A 17393-nucleotide genomic window follows, 5' to 3' on the forward strand; every position below is an offset into this window, starting at 1 on the left:
ATTTGGGTTGTTTCCGCCTTTTGTCTACTGTGAATGGTGCTGCTGTGAAGATGCGTGTGTGTGTGTGTGTGTGTGTGTGTGTGTGTGTATGAGCTCCCGCTCCGTTTCAGTCCTAGTGTTTAAAATGATGTCAGTCTGTTTGCAACTCCCAGCCTCTCTGGGAAGAGCTGGCCACCCTGGGTCCACCGGCTGGCAATCGCCAAGGACCCCTCCCCCCACTGTGACCGGGAATTTGGGCTTGAGACTGCTCGCTCAGGGGTCTCCCAGTGCCTCCTCACCACCAACAGGAGAATAGGCTCCTGAGCGTGGTCTTGACGATGCTAGTGAGGTCACCTCCGGGCTCGCACTCCTTGAGCGCTCCATCCATGCACGCTGGCCTCGGTCATTCATTCGACAAATATGTACCAAATGCCTCCTACGGTGCTAGAAACATCGGTGAAGAAGGCAAGATCCCCACCCTGGTGGAGGGGAGCTCTAGATGGGGAGACAGACAAACCACAGCAAATAAGTAAATGAGACAGTACGACGATACAAGGCAGAAAGTGCTGTGGGGGGAAAAGCAGAACAGGGCAGGGGGCTGGGAAAAGGGTGGTCCACCTAGTCCTAGGAAAAGGTGGAATTCGAGCAGTTCTGAAGAAGGTGCAGAGGTAACCAAGGAGGTATGAAGTGGAAGGGCATGCCAGGCGGAGGGCACAGCCCATGCAAGGGGCCTGGGGCAGGACCAGGCCTGCGGTGTTAGAGGAACAGCAAGGAGGCTGGAGCAGAGTGAGCAAGGGGGAGAGAGGGAGGAGGGGAGGGCAAGGAGGGGACCAGGCAGGTGTGGGAACATCCCAAGTGTGGAGTTGAGGGTGAGGTCCGGCTGGCGATGGATTTGGAGGTGTCATCGGCACACGGCGATGCGAGTGTGCCAGGAGCACAGAGATGAGGACCTGAGCCTGGGAGGAGGGAGAAGAATCCGGGAGGGTCAGGGGTCTGCATGCCAAGGTTGCATCCAGCAGGCAGGAGGGGACATCCTCGAGCTGTGGGAGTGTGTCCAAGGGACTGAGGGGCAGGGCTGCACGCATGGACCCCACATTCCAGGAGCCCTGCCACGAAGGGGCGGAGAAGCTGGCCCAACTGGAGTGGACAGGGGTCCGGGGAGCGACGTCTGCGCGCTTGCGGGGCAGAACCCAGCAGACAAGGTGAAGCAGGAGCGACAGGGATGCAACAGGGAGGGGGTCCTCGAGCAAGGGCGAAGGCCGCGTCCCCAAGTCGGGGGCGACCTGGGTGGCCGCAAGGCCAGGACCCTGGGGAGAGGTCAGCGGGAGCCAGCGCGGGCGGTGCAGCACCAGGGGCGGCCACCAGATGGCGGGACCTCACCTCACCTTCCTTGGGGCGAGAAGCGGGGAAGCCCCCGAGAGGGTCTGCGCTCCCCTGGACCGCAGCCCCACCGGCCTTCCGGGCTCTGGAAAGCGCTGGAATCTGGGGTGCATTTTTCCTATGAGGGGTTCAAAGCTCTCACCAGCTTCTCAATGCTCCTGGGGACGCTAAGCCCCCTCACCAAGGGACTCCTGCGCTCCCCCGCACTAGGTGAGCCCTCCCAGGTGGGAACAGGCACAGAATAGGCGGACCGCACAGAAGCGGCCAGACCACCGGGCACAGGAGCCGGGGGGGGGGGGGGGGGGCACTGATGGCGGGGTGGGGAACGGCCGGGGGTCCAGGCAACCCTCCAGGGAGGAGCCCTATCGCGCCCGCGAGCCGCCTCGAGCAGACACCCCTGCCCCCCTCGGCGCCGGAAGGGGGCGGGCGGCGGACGCCCCCGGAGAGCCGTGTCACCCCGCCTCGGTTGCCGGGTGACGAGGCGGGAAGGCGGGCGGGGGGCGCAGCTGCACGAGGCGTGGGTGACACGCTGCCGGCAGCGCCTTTCTCCGGCCTTAGGGCTGGGGGCGTGAGTGTGATTTTGCATCCCAACCAGTGGGGCCGTTCCAAGACCCCCACGAGGTCCCCGGATTCACTAGCCCACTGCCTCAGTTTCCCCAGGAGAAGGCTGGGGACCTGGGGTCCACATTTGCAAGTTGGGACAGACGAGCTCACAGGGCGCCCCGGCTGGGGGCCGGCGATGGGAAAAACCACGCGGGCACTGGAGTCGGGTTTAAAAAAGGGCTTGTTTTAATTAATTAAATACGAGGATGAGGCCAGGCAGGGCAGGGGAAGGGGCGCCACCCGAAAGCGTAAGTCCCTTGGGGCCCTCCCCTCCTCCCCCCACACCCTGTCGAGGGGCCACAGCTAAATGGCTGAAACCAGGTCCCAGTGACCACCGGCCCCTTGCGGGAGGCGGGGCGCGGGGCTCTCCAGGCCCCTGGACACTGGAGAGGGACCGGGGACGAGTTCTTGGCTTCCTGGGCCCTCGGACCCACTGGCCTACCCCTGGGGACAGGCGCCGGCCAGGGCTGGGGCAACTAAGGGGACGTCCAGGCAGACACAAAGGAAAACGGGGCCCCGGCCTGCCCCCCACCCCACGGACTAAGGCATCTGACCAATGCTGCCGAAGGGGAGCGTTTGCGGACTGATGGACCTGCCCCCGCAAGGACATGCGGGGGGGGGGGGGAGGCGAGCCGGAAGACCCCGCCCACCCCGCCCCCCTCCCCGGGACCCCGGACCCCCGACCCCCGACCCCCATCCCTGGATCCTGCCAGGCCGGGGGCCGGGTCCACACCACCGCCATCCAAGCCCCGCAGTCCCCACTGGGGAGACAGGAATGCTTCGGGAACAGACGGAGGAGAGACGAATCTCCTGCAGCCAACGGTGGGGGGGTGTCCCTGTCGGGGTCTCAGGGCAGGGAGCAGGGGGTCCCTTCCCGTTCCAGGATGGGAGTCCTCAGTCCAAAATGAACCCAACCGAAGCCACAGTGGGAAGACACTAGGAGACGATGTGGCGTTGACCCCTCCCCACCCTAAGTTCAGTTCATGGAGACCCTCCCCCCCCACAACCCCCCTGAGGACGACGGACCACCCACGGGGGCCCGGATCAAGAAAGCGATCGGCGCCTGAAAAAATATTCTACCCGGTCCAAAAAAAACGAGCTATCCCAGGGGGTCCGGGGGTCAGCCCGCCTGCCTCGAGTCCCCGTGGGCGGGACCTCAACCGCGGGTCCAGGGGCCTCGCGGCACAAGGGGAGGGGCCAGGGCGCCCAGCCCCCACCTGCAGGGCTGGGAGGGGGCACACTTCTCCCAATGGCTGTCATGGTCCCAAACAAGAGGGACTGATTGTCACATGATGCTGTGGAAGGCCAAAGTCGGGGACCCTACCCCGGCAGGAGCAGGGAGCCGGGCGTGGCGCCAGCTTCCCCTGCAGTCTTTCTCACTCACGCACTCACACACCCACCCAGAGGGGGCCCCGCGGCCCCCCAGGCCAGCATGGACAGAAAAAAATAAATAAGCCGGCGTTGCGTTCCCATCTCATGATATGCGCCTCTCCCCAAAAGTGAGTCAAATGCTCTTTGGAAGAACCCCAGTTCCCCTCCCTCCCCCCAAAATCTCAGAAGCAAAATGCGGACCCCTATGGAAACCCTACCACCTCACCACGCCCTGCCCCTGCCGCTGCGGCGCTGGGCGGCCCCCCCCCCCCCACAGTGGGCAGTGGGGCAGAACCTGTGGACACCTGAGATTGCGTACCCGAGAGGGGGCGGCAGGGCCGCACCCCGTTCCCTGAACGTTTCCAATGGCTTTCGGTGGGGTGAGGGGCCCCAGGTGGGGTTGGGGGGGTGGGGACAGGCAGGGGCTGCGACAACCCCTGGTTCATCTATGGCTATTAGCACACTTCATCCCAACCTGGAGCGAGGGGCCTGGGGGCTGAGTCTGAGCGCTGGTTAAGGGGGCGCCTTTTCTGCCCCCCTCCCAAGACCCATCCCCCACCCCCGCCAAAGCAGGGAGGTGGGGAAGGGGGGGGAGCGCCCGCCAGCCACCCGCCTGGGGTCTCCGTTTAACAGATGGAAAGAAAATCAAAGATCCTGGCTATTTACAGACGCGGGCTCCAGCCACCCCTCCGAGGCCCGGGTGACCCCGTGCAGTCTCAGCTCCCCCTCCTTGGTTTCTCGAGGGGGGGCAGGGGCATCTTCGGGGCCCTCAGGGGAACGCTGGAAGGGGCCGGGCTGACCCGTGGGTGAGAGCCCCGCCCCGGGCCCTAGACAGCAGGCGTGATGCTGGTGTTCCATGCCCGGCCCTGCGAGGGCGCGCTCAGGGCGGGCGGGCCGGGCCCTACAGGCCGGCGGGGGCCGGGCTGGGCGCCGGGCTGGGTGCGGGGCTGCAGGGCAGAGAGTCGCTGGGCGAGGAGCTGCGGGCGCCCGGGCGCCGGAGCAGTTCCGGGCGGAAGCCGGGGTGGCGGCGCGCGTGCTTGGTCAGGTGGTCGCTGCGGGTGAAGCGCTTGGAGCAGAGCGGGCAGGGGAAGCGCTTCTCGCCCGTGTGCGTCCGGTGGTGGCGGGCCAGCTCGTCGGAGCGCGCGAACTTCTTGTCGCAGCCCAGCCAGTCGCAGGCGAAGGGGCGCTCACCTGGATGGAGAAGGCAAAGGACAGACGGACAGCGGTCAGTGGGGAAGGGTGGGGGTGGGGAGACAGAAAGAGAGAGAAGTCCCATCAGATCCCAAAGGTCGTTTGTCTCATGCTCCACCTCGCTCTAGAGGCTGAATTCTGGGTGTGAATAGAAAACGTGAAAATGTGCCAAGAATGCGACCCCCCGCTCACTTCACGAACCCCTAATAAATATTCTCGTCTCCTATTAGCTAGGATCTTGCAGTAATAACACGACTTGAGCACTTCCGTCAGTTACTAATAGACCCTACACACGCTGAGTCCTACCAGCCCCACCCCGCCCCCACGGCCCCACCTCGGTGACCAGGTCTCCTAGTGTATTTGCCACACACACGTGCACGCCGGGTTTTTAGAGCTCCTTACGCCAGCGGGCCATGCTGTCCCCACCCCTGCGCAGCTCCTTCCCACCCCTCCTGTGGGGCATTCGGGAGCCTCCCAGGGGTTGGTGACCCCAGTTAACCCCCTCCTTTAGGGAATGACCACCCGGGCTGCACAGTGGGGGGGCTCCATCCGGGCCGACTCCCGTGCCGGACCCCTCCGCTGACCCTAGTGGCCCTTTTGCGGGCAGACGGACACGTGAAGGGCCTCCCCCCCCCCCCCCCCCCAGCCACCTGCAGCTCAGCAGGCCGGTGGCGGCGCGCTAGCGCTCAGAGGGTGGGGCGGGGTGAGGAGCGCAGCGGCGCCGGGAAGGGGCGGGGCCCGGAGGCCGGAGCCGCTGGACTCGCCCCGCCCCGCACGGGTGGCGCTGGGGAGGGGCGGGCCGCCACCCTGCAACTTCCTCCGCAGACCCCTCCCACCGCCCAGGCCGGGCCTCGCCCATCCTGCCCCCCACCCGGCGGCCGCCATCGCGGCCCGCCTGTCCCCAGCCACAGGCTGTCTGGGTCTCTGCGCCCCAATCGGTGCCGCCCGACCACCCCCCCCACCCCATCTAGCCGGGCCGCGCGCCCCCAGCGTGTGTCGTCGGCGTCTCCCCAGCCGGCCCGGGCCGCCAAGGGCCCCACCCTTAGACTCGGTCCACCCTGGACCTCCGCCAAGCCCCAGGCCAAGGGGCCGTGCGCATCCCGGAGCCGGCACCCTTCCGGACGCCGCGCGGGGTACCTGGGACCCTGGAATCTTCGGGCGTTGTCTCGCCCGCTGCCCAGGGGTCTTGAAGGGGCTGTGGGGCTGTGGATAGAATATGGACACGGGGGCCGAGGCGCCCACGCGCCTGTGCAACGCCCCTCGTGGCACTGGATGGAGCCCCGAGTAGGACGGGAGCCGGCCAGACAGGGTGGAGGGAGCCACAGCGGGGTCACCCCATGGGTTACACACGGGGCGTAGGGGGGAGCCCTTGCCAGGCACTGTGGCGACCCACGGGACATGCCCACCAATGGGGGATAATGGAGCGAGACAGAAAGGCGTTCTCGGCCAGGGGTCGAGAAGCGCCCCCAAGGCAGGACCCATGGCGGGGTGGGGAGTGTAGAGGTGACCGGGGTCCCAGCGAGAGGAGCCATGGGACAGACTCGCAGCCGTGGGGGGAGCAAGGCCTGGATTCCCAGGGTGCCCCAGTGACCTCTCTGCTCCGAATGCTCACGGCTTCCCTGGGGTGGGGGGACACCAGGGGACTTCAGGGGGGCTGGACTAAAACTTCCCCTCCCCCACGCCTTCCTCCCGGCCCCCCCCAGCACGACAGAAGCGGGGCTCAGAGCCCAGCAGACCCCTCCAAGGTTTCTTGGGGGATTCCTGCCAGTCATGCAGCTGGGGGAGGGCAGGCCCCAGGAGGCTGTGAATCCAGGTGGGTTGGTGCCACCTCCCCAGGGGGTCACAGGCCACTACTGTGCTGCTGGGGGAAGAGCAGCTGTCCCCAAGACCACAGGCAACCCGAAATCCCTGGGGCTGCCCCCTCCACACCCCATCCCTCCCCCGGAACATTCGAGAAGGCAGCGATGGCAGCAGCTCAGAGGGGAGCCCCAGCAAGGACTGGGGCCTCAAAACAGCGCCGGAAGGGACCCCCACCCCCATCTCCACCCCGACTGCGACCACTCGGATCTGACAGCTCCCGAGGGCAGGGGTCTACGGGTGTTATGGGGAGTCTGCTTATGGGGGCGGGGCTGCCGGCTTTAGACCAGACCCCGGGCCTGCGGGAGGGACGCCCCTCCGAGGGGCATGCAGTCCTGTCGCCATCTTGCAGGGCGCAGACGGGGGGAAAAGCCGAAAAGAAGGGGGGCCACCGCGCTGCCGCTGCACCCCGCAGTCTCCTCACTTCCCCATTGAGGGCGGCGGGGCTGGCCCCCAGCCTCTCACCCTCCACTCCGCCCCGCGGTTCCACTTTGCAACCAGCAGGTTCCAAGAGCGGTGCCAGCGCGCCGCCGGGGCAGGACGCAGGCAGCCGCCGGGGACACAGCTGCCGCACGTAGCTTGGCGGCGGCGGGGACATCCGCAGCCCCAGCCGGCCCCGCTCACGTGGTCTCGCTCCCGCCTGGGCGGGGGTCGCCTCGCGGGTCTGGACGCCTGCGGCCCCGCCCCACCCCGGTTGCTGGGGAGCGCACGTGCACACGTGGGTGGGTGGCTGGTACCACGCTGCGAGGCTTCCCGCCCCCATAACGCTGGGCAAATGCCTGCAGAATGCCAGGCCCTGCCACCGTCTCTCAGTCCCCTGGCCGGGAAGCCGGGTAACATTCGGGGCTCAGCGCCGGGAGGGGCCCAGGCGCGCGCACACCCCGCTGCTCCAGGCTACCTGGCTGGGCCTGGTGCTGGAGGAGGACGCGGTGGGCGGGGCCGCGGTGGACTTGACCCTCTAACTTGGGCTGGGACAGGTGAGTTAGGGACAACAGGCTGCCACGCAGACTCAGAAAAAGGGAGCAGAGGCGAGTGTGGAGGTCGTACCATGTGCCAGGTCCGGGTCAGCCTCCTGGCGTTCAGGGGACAATGCCCCACCGCCCTGGGCTGGGCCAGGGGCTTCAAGGGCCCTGGGTCTGACAGCTAAGCTCTGCCGTGACCTCCTGAGGTCATCCCTAGGGGTGGAGAGGGAGGTGTGGCCAGCAGCTGGCCCTTGAACAAATGGCCACCTACCAGGCAGATTGCCTGGGGGAGAGGCCCAGGTAAGGGAGCAGCCCAGGAGAGATGGGGAAGGCTGGGGTTGCAGTAGATGATGGGGAGCGGCAGGGAGCTTCCCCTAGGAGATGGCCTCTGAGCAGGCCACAAAGAACCCACAGGACAGTTTTGGAGAGGCAGCAAAAGGAATGGAAAATTGATGGTAGGGCCTGGAGAGCAGAGAGTCCCCCCGAGGCTGGCCGCCCTCATGGCTTTAAAAAGACCAGCCTATGGGAGGATCATCTGCTCTGTGGTCTCAAATACCTCCTGGGCCCTGGACGCCCCCCAAACCCAAGGCTTACTGCCCTCCCCGGCCCCACTCCTCCTCTGTAGGATTCCCCTTTCAACTATTCTGCTGGCGCCACCAAAAGCTTAGGCAGGCATCTCCCTGGCCAGCTCAATCCCTCACCTTCCCCACATGGTACCTGGCAGCAAATCCAGTCCGAGCCCCCTTGAAAATATCTCCAGACTCCACCCTGGCTCCTCCTGACTCCAGCCCCCAGCTCACGCCTGGACTGGTGCAGTAGCCCATCAGCTGGTGCCTGGGCCACACAGCCTGTGTGCCTCTCTGCTCTTTCCCAGAGCCGGCCCTCCACTGAGTCAATGCCAAGGGCTTCACTGTGGCCCTTCACCTCCCACCTGCCCATGGCTCCTCACACACCATTTCCCAAGCCTGCAACCTCTCCTTTGACTGTTCTGTCCCTTCTCTGCTCAGTGTCACCCCTCACAACAGTCTCTCCTTACACCCCAATGTCCCTTTTCTCAGCTGTTCTATATCTGTTCTCAGCATCTCCTGGGTGTGACACGTGACCCCCACCACCGGCCCGGCTGAAAAGCCCAGGACACAGACCTGGCATGCCGTGGATGCCTCACACATCTGTGGAAAGCGCCTACGGGCCGGAAAACCAAGCTCAGACTTCCGGCTCCAACAACAGTTAACTGTTGCCTCCTCATCGCCTCGTGTCCCCCCACCCCAGCAGGAGCTGTCACTACGTCCTTTTATTTAAAAGTCTGGCCATCTACAACCAGCTGTCCCTCCTTCCTCCCCGAGGACCCAGGCTTGCCCCGGGCTCACTTTCCCAGCCAGGCTGGCATCCTCGGCTTGGGGGCTCTTGATGCCTGGGGGTGAGGGGGGCACAGCTCCACAGGCCCCCTGAGCACGTGTGTTCTGCACACTGCTGTTCTGGAAAGAGCACTGGGCGAGGGCAGCCCAGCCAGCCCGGCCACCCGCCCTCCCTCCCTCCCTCCCTCCGGGAGGCCGGCTCCTCGAGCTGGTATCATTTGCCAGCTCCCGGGCCATCTGGGCCACCTTTATCAGGGAGCCTGGAGGAGGCGGGTTATCGCCCCCTGCAATGTTGGGGGTCCCTCCCCCACCCCCCCAGCTGGGGCACACGCACCTGCAGCCAGTTCCAGCTGTTCTCTGCACCCTGCCTGCTGGAGGGAACTAGGTGGGGACGCAGTCTCTGGGGACCGGCTGGAGGCTCCCAGGCCACCCCCACCCCCTCGGGCCTGGCACTGGCCCCCCCCCAGATAAGCCACCAGTCTCTCAAGCCCCACCTGACCCTAACGGAGCTCCCAGCTCTGCCTAGGAGTGGGGGCTGGGGTCTGCTGATCACTCATACATTCCTGGGGGGAGGGGGCTTGGTAGCAACTTCCCCTCTGGGCCTCAGTTTCCCCCGTCTGCCTCTCCTCCAGGGGCCCTCTTCAGCAAGGAACACCACCACTACCAATACGATCCCTGGGGCTGCTCTGTCAGAACACTGGGGGTCACCCTAGCCGCCTCCTGCCCCCCACACCCTGGGCCTTCTGCCCCCCACCCAATTCATTCGGGCCCACCTTTCTCTCTCCCACGCGCCAGCCCGTCCTCCTCTCCCCGGTCCTAATCCTTTCTCCATAAACGGATTTTCCTCTGCAGGATTTTCCTCAGCAAAGCCAGGCCTGCCACCCCCCAGCCTGCCCTTGGGATTAATAAACCCTTCACCTGCTCTGCCCGCTCCTCACCTCACACCACCGCCTGGTCCTCAAAACCCACGCCCCAGCGCCCCTGAAGCCAGGGTGCCGTCCTCTCTCCTGGCGCGCAGCCCTCCCTGCCCCGGGGTACCCGCTGAGAGGGCTCTTCCTCCTTCACCGCTGCTGTCACCGCCCCCCAGGCTCCCAGGGAACAAGGACTGGGTGGTCCCCCCAGCACCTTACACCCAGCAGATGCTCAGCTGATATTCCTCAGACTTAAGAAGACGGGGTTTGAAAGTAAAACAAAGGTTTTCAACTGGGGGTGATCCTGCAACCCCCCCCCCCAGGGGATACTGGGCAATGCCTGGGGACATTTGTTGTCATCACAACTAAGGGGAGCTCCTGGCATCAAGTGGGTGGGGGCCGGGGATGCTGCTCAACCCCCCACAGCGCCCAGGACGGTCCCCCAGAAAAGAATAACCCAGCCCAGTGTCTACAGTACCCAGAGGGACAGACGCTGGCCTGGAAGCTTCACTTCCAGATCTGAGCTCTTTCTTGGGTGGAGAAGACCTGAGCCCCCCACAAGGCGCATGGCTCACTGCATGCTCTGCACGGGTTGGGGGGGGGACGGGAGGGGGGCCCCTCTGGGCCCCAGGGAGCCGTCCGGAGGTGGAGGAGGTTGGGAGAGCAGGGAGTACACAGCCAGCCTCTGCTCCCGCCCCCGCCCCATCTCCCTGCTCCCTCATTCTCTGTATCCACGGCAACGGCGTCAACATCTCCCGCAGCCCTCAGCTTCCAAAGTCCTTCCTCACCCCACGCAAGAGAGTGCTGCGCCGGGCCAGGGGCTGCAGGCCAGACACCGGGGAGACGGGACGGCCCTCCTGCTTCCCCGGGGACTCGGTGGCCCTGTGAGAAGACCCCACGGCCTCTCCTGACCTCCCCCAGCCCCTGCCACAAATGGAGCAGGGATGTGATGTGGGGACCACACCCGGCTCCAGCCCAGTGCCTGCTCAGTGCCTCAGTTTGCTCGTCTGTAAAACGGGGCTAGGGCAGGACTGGTGTCATTTCCTTTACAGAGAGAACGGTCCTCCGGCAAGGCTCTCTCCCGATGGCCCTCGGGAGACAGCTCAACAGACAGCTGAGTCTAATTACTGCTCCTCCTCAGATCTGTCCCCAGACCTGCCCCCGGCGATGGGCAACACCAAGCTGGCCTTGCGAGGCCCGGGACAGGCATGGCTTCCCCACCCCCAAGACAGGCATAACAGCAACCATTGCCCCTAGGGGCCAAAAAGACCAAAGGCCTTTAGACAGACCCCAACAGGGCTTCTTAGTCCTGGGGGTCGCAGAGACACCAGACAAGCAATCTTTAAACACCCAAGGGTCCGAGACCCTCGGGGAACAGAACCAAGGGTGCCTGGGCCAGGGACTTCCACTGTCAGCAAGAGCCACATGGTCCAGGAGCCGTGCCCCTTGTGGTCCCTCCATCACTATCATAGAAGGAGCTTCAAAACAGGACATCCACAGCCACAGCTCCCACGGGGGGTCAGGATCCGGCGAGGATGGCACCCTGCCCTCCCCAACATCTGCAGCCACCACCGGGACACCCCGACTCGGCCTCATGGGCCTCAGTTTCTCATTAAAAACACAGATGGCGACACTGACGTCCTGGCCGCGGTGAGGAGTCCTTCCTACCCCCCACGCTGAGGGGGGCGGCCACCACTGCCCGGGGGCCTACGGAGGCTCTGAAGGACCCCAGGACACCCTGGGGAGGTGTCTCTGGGAAGCCACGGTGGGGGGTGGCCTGGCCATCCCCTTCACCCGACCTGGGAGATCAGACACGGTTTGGGAGAAATCAAACCTAACCAGTGTGCTGGGGGGTCCCAAAGGCTCTCAGGAGCCACGTCGTCCAGCAGGCACCTGAAGCTGGAGATGAGACAAGTAGAGGGGGGCAGAACAATGAGTGAGAAAGATGGGGTCCCACATCAGCCTGGCGCTGTTCAGATGAGCACGCTCACCCCAACGTGCCTGGGCTCTCTTAGACCCCCGCCCACCACCCAGAGAGGCACCCCCCTCTGACCCTGTCGTAAAGGCATCTCTCCATTTTCACAGACCCCCAGACGTGCCTCCCACAGAAATACCTGAACCCCATTGCCTTGAAGAGGAAATAACACCCAGCGACCACTCAGAGGACAGTGGCTCCTGGCAGGAAACACAGACCCCCACCCCAAGTCCTGCCATGGCTGTGTGTGCTGGTGGGCAGAGCCTGCAGGCCCGGAAAACAAGCCAGAGGTGGAACAACTGCAGAGAGGTGCAGCTGCGGACAGGCGTCTGGCATTCGAGGCCCCTCGTGAGCCTGGGGCTGCCCACCCCGTCTCCAACACGACACATCACTTGAGCCAAGCCCCCTTTCCTACGCCCCCCACCACGCATTCCCACCACGGGAGCATGTCGCCTCAGCCCGCGCTGAAACAGCCTGTTGTCCAACGCGACCCGCATCGCATGGCGACTCTCAAAGGGAAACAGGGTTTGAGCACCCCATAAACAGTCGAAAAAACGGGAACCCGGAGCAAGCGGGTCGTGCGCTAGGAAGTGGCGTGGCAGAGCCAAAACACCAAATCGATGCGCGCCCTCCCAGCCTCCCCCGCCCCGGGGCGCCCACCTGCTCCCCCGCCCTTCCCCGAGGGGAACACTCAAATCCAGGCACGCCACCTTCCCCCGCCCCCAGCCCAAACCCACAGCTTGGAGAAGATTCTCAGGGTTGAGAACGGGAACCCACGGGTAGGAAAGCTCAGAATAAGACAAGAAGGCTGTCTCAGAGTGAAAGGGCGGCCAGCGCCCCCCTGCCGCCCGGCTCCTCTAGCCAGCCCCCCACCCCCGCCCTGGGCTGCGAGAAGTGACAGTGGCGCCGAACTCTCCCCCGATAGCCCAGCGCTCCTTCCCGGCTCCCGCAGCAGGTGGGGGGGACCCAACACGCTGGGAAGCGCGGTGAGGGTCTGACTCCTTCAGCACAGGGGTCGCCCTCTCCAATTCCCCTCCTCCCGACCCACCGTCCCAGCCCCGCCCTCCGCCTTATTAAAACACAGAAGGAAAGGAAAATACAGGCCGGGCACCCCCCACCCTGGCTCCGCGCCAGGCGCTCCGCCGCCCTCTGGGGCGAACCCTCCCGGCCACCCGGGAAGCGGCGATGCGGCTCCTCGTCCCTCTCCATAAATAAGAAACTGAGGCAGGGACAGAGGAGAAACGCGAACCTCACAGCTCCGCGCTCCCACCACGGCGCCCCCCCCCCCCCAGATCCGAAAGCAAAGGAAAATAAAAGAGAAACGAGACCGGGGAGAGGGACCGCCCGGGAGCCCGGATCCCGCCCGCGGACCCGCGGCGCCCGCCATCCGCTCGCCGCCCGACCGCGTGGCCGCCACGCCCCCTGCGCGCGCCCCACCCACCGAGGCCCCGCCCTCCCGGCCGGCGCGGCGGCGGCCCGGGCGCGCCCCCCTCCCCGCCCCCCACGCGCCACGCAGTTTCGGGGTCCCGGCGGGGGAGGGGGCGCGGGAGCCCGCCCCCACGGGGGCCGAGCTCACCTGTGTGCGTCCGCAGGTGCGACTTGAGGTGCGAGGACTTGTAGTACGCCTTGGCGCAACCCGGGAAGGGACAGCGATGGCTCTTGGCGGCGGCGGCGGGCGCGGCGCCGGGGGCGCGGCCGGAGGACGGGGACGAGGCGGCCGAAGAGGAGGAGGCGGGCGAGGCGCCCCCCGGGGCGGCGCCGGGCCCGCCGCGCAGGTCGGCCAGGATGCTGGCGGCCAGCAGGTGGGGCGCGGCGGCGGCGGCGCCCGGGCCCGAGCTGGGGGCGGCGGGGGGCGGCGGCGGCGGCCCCGGGGGCCCAGGCGGGGTGGCCTCGCGGCGCGGCGCGCGCACATCCAGGCCGGCGGCGGGGCCCGCGCCCTCGGGGCCCGGCCGCCCGCGGTGCACCACGGCGCCGGAGGAGATGGCCATGAGCACGTCGGCGGCGAAGTAATCCACGCACGCCACGGCCGCCGACATGCCGGGCAAGGGCGCGCGGCGCGGGCCGAGCGGGCGGAGCAGAGGCGGCGGGAGCGGCGCCCGTCCGGCCGGCGGCGGCTGCTCGAGTGCGGGAGGCGGAGGAGGAGGAGGAGGAGGCCGGCGCGCGCCGCCGCCGCCGCCGCCCGCGCTCAGCCGCCCCGCCCCGCCTGACGCGCCCTGACGCACCGGAGCCCGCGGGGGCGGCCGCGGCCCGCCCCGCCCGGAGGACGCCCCCTCGGGGCGCGCGGCCACGCCCCCCGCCCGGCGCGCCTTCCACCTCCCTGTGAGCCGCGCGCGGCCGCCTGGGGCGGGGCCCGGGCCGGAGGAGCCGCCCCCCGGCGCGCCCACTCGTGCCTCGGAGTGCGCCCCCCTGCCGCCCGGAGCGCGCCTGCCCCACGCGGGGCGCCGGGCGGGGCAGCCCGCTCCCTCCCGGCGCGCCCCTCTCTCTGCGGCGCGGGCCCCGTCGCCTTCCCGGAGCGCCCCCTCCCCAAGCCAGGGAGCTCCGCCCCCTCCCCCGTACGGCCCTCTCCGTGGGGCGCGCCCCGCCCCATCCCGGCACGCCCCACCCCCCTCCCCGGAGCGGTCCCGCCCCCTGCCGGCGCACCCCTCCCTTCTCGGCGCGCGCCCCGCCTCCTCACGGGCGCGCCCACCCCACGCCGGGGCGCGCGGCCGGCGAGAGCCCGCGCCTTCCCCGGACGCTTCCCCCCACCCGGCCCCGGGCGCGTCCCCGCTCGTGATGGGGAAGGGCTCAGCTCCCCACGTGGCCGGGTGGGGGTGCGGAAGCGGCCAGCCCCGCCCCCCGGCCACGTGCGCGACCCTTCCCCCTCTCCTGTTTCTCGGCTTGGGGCTGTGGTTGACCGCACGACCCTGCGTCTCCTCGCCACCTTCTCTGGGAGACCCCTGGCTGCCCTCGCAACCCCGCGGGACCTCCCGGGCCTAGACACCGAGTGCCCCGAGGCTGGCACGGGAAGGGTGGGGCTCCCGCCCGGCTGGGTCGAGCTAGCCTGCGCTCGTTCCTCTTTTTGCGCCCCATTCAGGAGTCACTGGTGCGCGCCTCGGTAGCGGTGGGGAGGGCCGGTGTCCGCTCGAGGAGGGCCAGAGTAGCGGGGTCAGGAAGAGGCGCCGGGTGGGGTCGCAAAGGGCTGGACTCAGGGCTCCTCAGCGAGACACAGCATCCTGGCCCTGCCCGGACAGGACGGTCGGGGACATTCCTCTCCGGCGCCGGGCAGGGATCCGGAGAGCTCAGACGGAGAAAGTGGGGCCTCTCCAAGCCCCCGAGGACGTCCAAGCTAAGTTGTTTAATACCGGCGAGGACATCGGGGACACAGATGGCTAGGGTCCGCCAAACCAAACACGCCCAAGGCGGCGCGCGCAGAAGTGGGGCGACGAGGTAGCCCCCTCTGTTGCGACCACGCCCCCGCCCCTTCCTAAACCGGCTTTGGGGGCTGTGCAGTGACCGGCGCGGCCTCCAGGGGGCGGAGCTGCTTGGACCTGCACGGGTTCCAGGCACTAACGCCTGCTGGGTGACCTGCCCTGGCCTGGCTGTGGGCAGCGGCCGTGACCCTGGCCCGGGCCTCATCCTCATCCTCCTCAGCTGCCACACCGCTGACCTGACCCGTTCTCTCTGCCCCCAGGCACTGTCCCCTGGGTCCTCCCCATCCCCTAAGCCAGACTGTCCTTGGTGGTGCCAGCTTGTGCCAGCCCCCACCCCCACCCCCCCCCCCCCGGGCCCCAGCAATGCCCTGTATGCTGTGGCTGGACAAACAGGAGGGAGAGGGGTACGGAGTGTTGACTCAGGCTGCAGAGATGAAGTGTGACCTGGGACGGGTTCCCATTGACAAAGGAGGCCAGTGGCCCAAGGCTGTGGGCTTGGAGGTGAACTCTGGCCAGCCACGCGCCCATCCAGGTGCCTTTGAGGATCGAGGAGGTGGACCTCCTGGGCAGGCTCCTAGCCCCCATCTCAGCAGCCCTAGGGGGCCTCGGACCACCCCCCCCAGCCCCACGCACAGGTGCTGCCCAGCCCCCCAGGGCGGCCTCTCCAAGTCCAGATGAGGCAGGAAGCGCCTTGCGGGTTCTCCCCCAAGATCACGCGAGCACCAGCAGGATTGAGAAAGAGGCCACGACACATCCTTGCTTCCAGCGATGTTTATTGCGCCCAGAGTGTTCTCCCCAGCGGCCTGCCCTTGAGGGGCTCGCAGTCTGAGCAGGGCAGCTGGGAGTCCCACGATGGCGCAGGTGGGTGGGCAAGGCCCTGACTTGGGAGGCAGTAGGGCCAGCATGGCTCCACCTGGGGCCTGAAGTGGAAGAACTCCCTGCCGAGGTGGCAGGGGGCAGCAAGGGGCAGCCACAGGGACACTGGCAATGGCTGAGGAAGGGCCTTTCTTCCCACGGGGAGGAGCAGGCAGCCGCGGCAAAGCAGGGGGTAGGGCCGCCATCCTGGCCGTGACCGGCAGGCTGCTGGCCCGGGACAGGACACGCTCCCGGAGCCTCAGGTATGCACCCCTTCCCAGCCGGAATCAGGGTCTTGAGACGGTGGCTTTCGTCTATGGGACATGTTCACACCTCGACCCCCAGCATATTCAAACCCAATGAGCCTGAGGCCCCCGCTCCCTCTGCCCCTGTGCTCAGCTGGGCCTCGTGCTGTGTCACTGCATCCTCGCTCACGAGCCTTCAGGAGTCATCCCCATTTCCAAGATGAAGAGACCAAGGCTGGGAGAGGGCTGAGCAGCGGTGTGGCCCTGCACGGCGCTGGGAGGCAGCCGGGGGGTTGGGGAAAACACCCATGAGGTGGCCTGAGCTTAGGCGGGGCGGGCAGCCCCTTGTTTCTCCAGACATGGGACACCGGGTTCTGTCTCCACCCTTGCCTGACGGCACCCAGGGGCTCAGGGGGGCTCTTGCCAGGCCACCGGGCCCGTGGAGCCAAGCTGGGTGGGGGTGGGGGACAGCTGCAGCCAGGTATGGAGGGGGAGGGGGCTCAGAGGGGTGCGGGCCACGGTCGGCCTCCTGTGGTGAGGTGTGGGGAGGTTGCATAAAGCGGGGTGCCTCCACATCATGGCTGCCCTGGGGCGGTGCGCACAGATGGGTTGGGTGGGGATCCTGCTCCCCGTGTGTCTGCATGTGCCTGGATGTGGATGTGTGTCTAGACGTCCTGGGATGACCAGATCTTCTTTATTTTTTCAAAGACAGTGAAGCCTTTACTTTTTGTTTTAACAGTACTTTCTGTACAGTTCAGGTTTTTTTTTACTCATGTGTGTATTTATTACTCTTATTTTCTTTAAATGTCAACAGGTTATCTAAGTGCACTAGGGGCCATGCGTCCTTCTTTTTTATTGTTTTCTGTATGAAAAGTCATTTTCAGAATAAGCCCCCCTTTGGTGTGGGCTGGACTCAGGGACTCGCTTCCCAACAGCAGAGCAGGGCAGGGGGCGGCCAGCACCCTGCCCATGGGGAAGCCGGCGGGCCCCACCTTAGCCCAGCGGTCAGAGTGAACCTCAGGGTGACATCATGTGCGTGTCGGGGACCCCCGTGGGAAGTGATCAAAAAAGGCACCTCACCTCGGTGTGTCCTTCCCCAAAACCCATAACCTGGGCCTGATCACAAGAAAACGGACAAGCCAGATTAGGGGGCGTTTTACAAAAATACCTGACCGTCCCCCAGACTGTCAAGATCACAAAAAACAAGGAAGACGGGGACGCGCTGGAGATCTTAAAAGACTAAGGAGATGTGACAAACGGAGGCCAGTGGGGTCCCGGAGGGTGGGGACCCCGGAACAG

General features: G+C 66.6%; 1 protein-coding gene across 1 annotated transcript; it reads right to left on the bottom strand.

The window, feature by feature from the left end:
* Positions 1 to 3431: 3431 nt before the first annotated feature.
* On the bottom strand, positions 3432 to 14055 carry KLF16 (KLF transcription factor 16). The gene is made up of 2 exons (XM_023644332.2): positions 13161 to 14055; positions 3432 to 4524 (listed from the first exon to the last, which is right to left on the bottom strand). The coding sequence occupies exons 1-2, from the start codon at positions 13618 to 13620 to the stop codon at positions 4235 to 4237; spliced, it is 750 nt and encodes a 249-aa protein (XP_023500100.2). The 5' UTR covers positions 13621 to 14055; the 3' UTR covers positions 3432 to 4234.
* Positions 14056 to 17393: the final 3338 nt, after the last annotated feature.

This window comes from Equus caballus, chromosome 7, assembly GCF_041296265.1.
Source record: "Equus caballus isolate H_3958 breed thoroughbred chromosome 7, TB-T2T, whole genome shotgun sequence".
Taxonomy (NCBI): domain Eukaryota; kingdom Metazoa; phylum Chordata; class Mammalia; order Perissodactyla; family Equidae; genus Equus; species Equus caballus.

Coding starts and splice junctions, on each gene's coding strand:
- KLF16 (XM_023644332.2), bottom strand. CDS start 13,620: ATGTCGGCGGCCGTGGCGTGCGTGGATTACTTCGCCGCCGACGTGCTC. Junction 4,525..13,160: donor GCACCTGCGGACGCACACAG/GTGAGCTCGGCC, acceptor TTCTCCATCCAG/GTGAGCGCCCCTTCGCCTGC.